The 3,150-nt window shown below is 37.3% G+C and overlaps 1 protein-coding gene across 1 annotated transcript; it reads left to right on the top strand.

The window, feature by feature from the left end:
* Window positions 1-1,208: 1,208 nt before the first annotated feature.
* On the top strand, window positions 1,209-2,171 carry LOC119467406 (olfactory receptor 10A2-like). Its single transcript, XM_037729017.1, is given in 1 exon segment — window positions 1,209-2,171. A coding segment is annotated over 1 exon segment (963 nt).
* The last annotated feature ends 979 nt before the right edge of the window (window positions 2,172-3,150 follow it).

Here is a 3,150-nt window from a genome sequence, read left to right as displayed (position 1 = left end):
TAACTTAAAATAATGTCCTCCAGGCTCATCCACGTTGCCACAGATGACAGAATTTTATTATTTTATGACTAAATATTTCATTGTGTATATATACCACATTTTCTCTAACTGCTCTTGGACACAGATTTGATTTCATATTATAGCTATTATAATAGTACTGTAATAAACTTGGGAGTGAAAATATTTCATTGATATACTAATCTTCTTTCCTTAGGATACATACCCAGTAGTAGAATTGCTGGACCATATGGTATTTATATTTTTAGTTACTTGAGAAACCTCCATATTCTTTTCCATAAGGTCTGTACTAATATACATTTTTTCCCCATTTATTTATTTTATTGCATTTTAGGTTTTGGGTACATGTGAAGAACATGCAAGGTTGTTGCATAGGTACACACGTGGCAGTGTGGTTTACTGCCTTCCTCCCCATCACCTACATCTGGCATCTCTCCCCTTGCTATCTCTCCCCAGCTCCCCACCCCCCACTGTCCCTCCCCTATTTCCCCCCAACTGACCCCAGTGTGTAGTGCTCCCCTCCCTGTGTCCATGTGTTCTCATTGTTCAACACCTGCCTATGAGTGAGAACATGCGGTGTTTGATCTTCTGCTCTTCTGTCAGTTTGCTGAGAATGATGGTTTCCAGGTTCATCCATGTCCCTACAAAGGACACAAACTCATTGTTTTTGATGGCTGCGTAATATTCCATGGTGTATATGTGCCACATTTTCCCTGTCCAGTCTATCATCGATGGGCATTTGGGTTGGTTCCAAGGCTTTGCTATTGTAAACAGCCCAACACCATTTAGTGGTGTTGGGAGGACAGACTATAACAACTTTACATCTTAATCTATCAATTTTTATGTGTCTCCTTTAAAATTAAAATGTCTTCATATATTACTTATATAACAGCTTCAGATATGATTAGTGATAAGACAAAAACAAAAAATTCAGAATATGTAACTTAAAAATCATTGTTTTCTCTAAATGTTTGTGAAAATAGCATATGATCCATAACTGAAAATCAGGAAGGAATATGTATTCAGTTTAATTGTGTGGTTATTTAGAAAGATTTAACAGAAGAAATCCAGGTGTCTAGATACTCATCTCAGAGCACTGATTCTAGGGAGGCTCCTTTGCTGTGGTTCAGTAGAGAGTTGTGTCACATGACTGCATTCCCATTAATCTGCCTTCTTTGCTCTCTTCACAGATGTTTAGCTCTCAGCCCACTCTAAATGGAAATCAATCCCTGTGCACCAAATTCACATTTGTGGCTTTTTCCTCTCTAGAAGAATTACAGCTTGTACTCTTCATTGTGTTCTTAATCAACTACTTATGCACTATAGGAGGAAACCTCATCATCATCTCCCTGATCTTGATCACCCCTGCCCTGCACACTCCAATGTATTTCTTCCTGGTGAACCTCTCATTTCTGGAGATGTGCTATATCACCAGTGTGGTACCTCAGACACTAGTGCACCTGCTGGTGGAGACCAAAACCATAAGTGTGGGTGGCTGTGCAACCCAGATGTACATATTTACCATCTTGGGACTGACAGAATGCTGCTTACTAGCAGCCATGGCTTATGACCGCTTTGTAGCTATTTGTTATCCACTGCATTACACTCTCTTCATGGGCCCTCGTGTTTGTTTGAAATTGGTTGCAGCATCTTGGTTCACTGGGGTAGTGGTGGAGTCAGCCTAGATCACCCTGATCATCACTCTGCCCTTCTGTGGAGCAGGAAAGATTCAACACTTTTTTTGTGACATCATGCCTGTACTGAAACTGGCTTGTGTTGATACCTCCCAAATTGAAACTGTGACATTTGCTGTCTCCATGCTCTTTATTATGAGTCCCTGTTTTCTTATTCTGTGCTCCTACATGCGCATCCTTGTGGCCATCTTGAGAATCCCTTCAGCAGCTGGAAGACACAAAGCTTTCTCCACTTGTTCTTCTCATATCCTGGTTGTTTCTCTGTTCTATGGCACTGCCTTGTTTACTTATCTGCAACCAAAGAATACACATACTCCAGAAACAGACAAAGCAGCTGCACTCATGTACACAATGGTCACACCTGCTTTGAATCCTGTTATTTATACCTTGAGAAACAAGGAAGTGAAGGAAGCCTTTCAAAGGGTAAGACAAAGGAACTCTCTTAGACAAATGACCTAAACCAGCCATAGTAGCTAAACCCATGCTATTGTACAGAAAGGTTACCCAATTTTGTGATTCTTCTACCTACATATTCTTTTATTAAGCCATTTATAGCCTAGGTACCAGAAAACATTGGGATTTCCTGTACTTTTTCAATGCCTGTAAGTAAAAGGAAACTACACAGTAGGTTTATTCAATTGTTTAATAATTCATTCATTCAACAATATTTACTGAGCACCTCATATGTCAAGCCACCATTTTTTTCCTTCTCCCGTGGTAATAGCAGTAAGGCCAATATGTTTCACACCATTTTCCTGAGGAAAATGAAATATTCTTTATGAGTACAAAACAAAAAATGAAATAAACAGGAAGTGATACCTTTTTGGTATCAAATGTAGACTATTAGAAGTTAAGTTCTTAAGTGGAGTATACTCCTTAATTACTCTGCTCTCTGTATGTCTTAAAGTCATGTATAAATAAATCATCAGCTATTAACAAACACTGAGTGATGTACACTACGAAATAACTTTAAACATTTAGCTTGCAAATCCAGTAAGAGACCTTAATTCTTTAAAACCAAAGTTTTTCTTTGCTCTTATCCATCTGTTTTTTTGTTTGTTTTTCATATGAGTAAAGACTTAGAGACATGTCTCCCTTTGTGACATGCAATCTTATTACATCTATTGTAAACCCTGTTTAAATGTATTGATTTAAATATAATTTTCTTTTGTCGCTATATTCTAGCTAATATATATTGTTTTTGTCTCTGTGAATAATAAAAAAACAAGTCTTCTACAAGAAATTAAAATAAATAACTTTAAACAACTGTGGGTTTCTTATGGTAACTTTAGAGAAGTTGACAAAAAAGTAAATGTTCAGGGACATTTTGTCAACCTGAAAGTTAACTTCTATTTTATCTTGGTGTTGATCCTCTAAAGTCAATCCCTAATACAAGTACAATTAATTTATTTGAAAGAAGCTCAGAAGTGGGAAAATG

Source organism: Cebus imitator, unplaced genomic scaffold, assembly GCF_001604975.1.
Source record: "Cebus imitator isolate Cc_AM_T3 unplaced genomic scaffold, Cebus_imitator-1.0 Scaffold285, whole genome shotgun sequence".
Classification (NCBI taxonomy): Eukaryota; Metazoa; Chordata; class Mammalia; order Primates; family Cebidae; genus Cebus; species Cebus imitator.
Note: the sequence above shows the minus strand (reverse complement) of the source record. Positions and strands in the feature narration are given on the sequence as shown.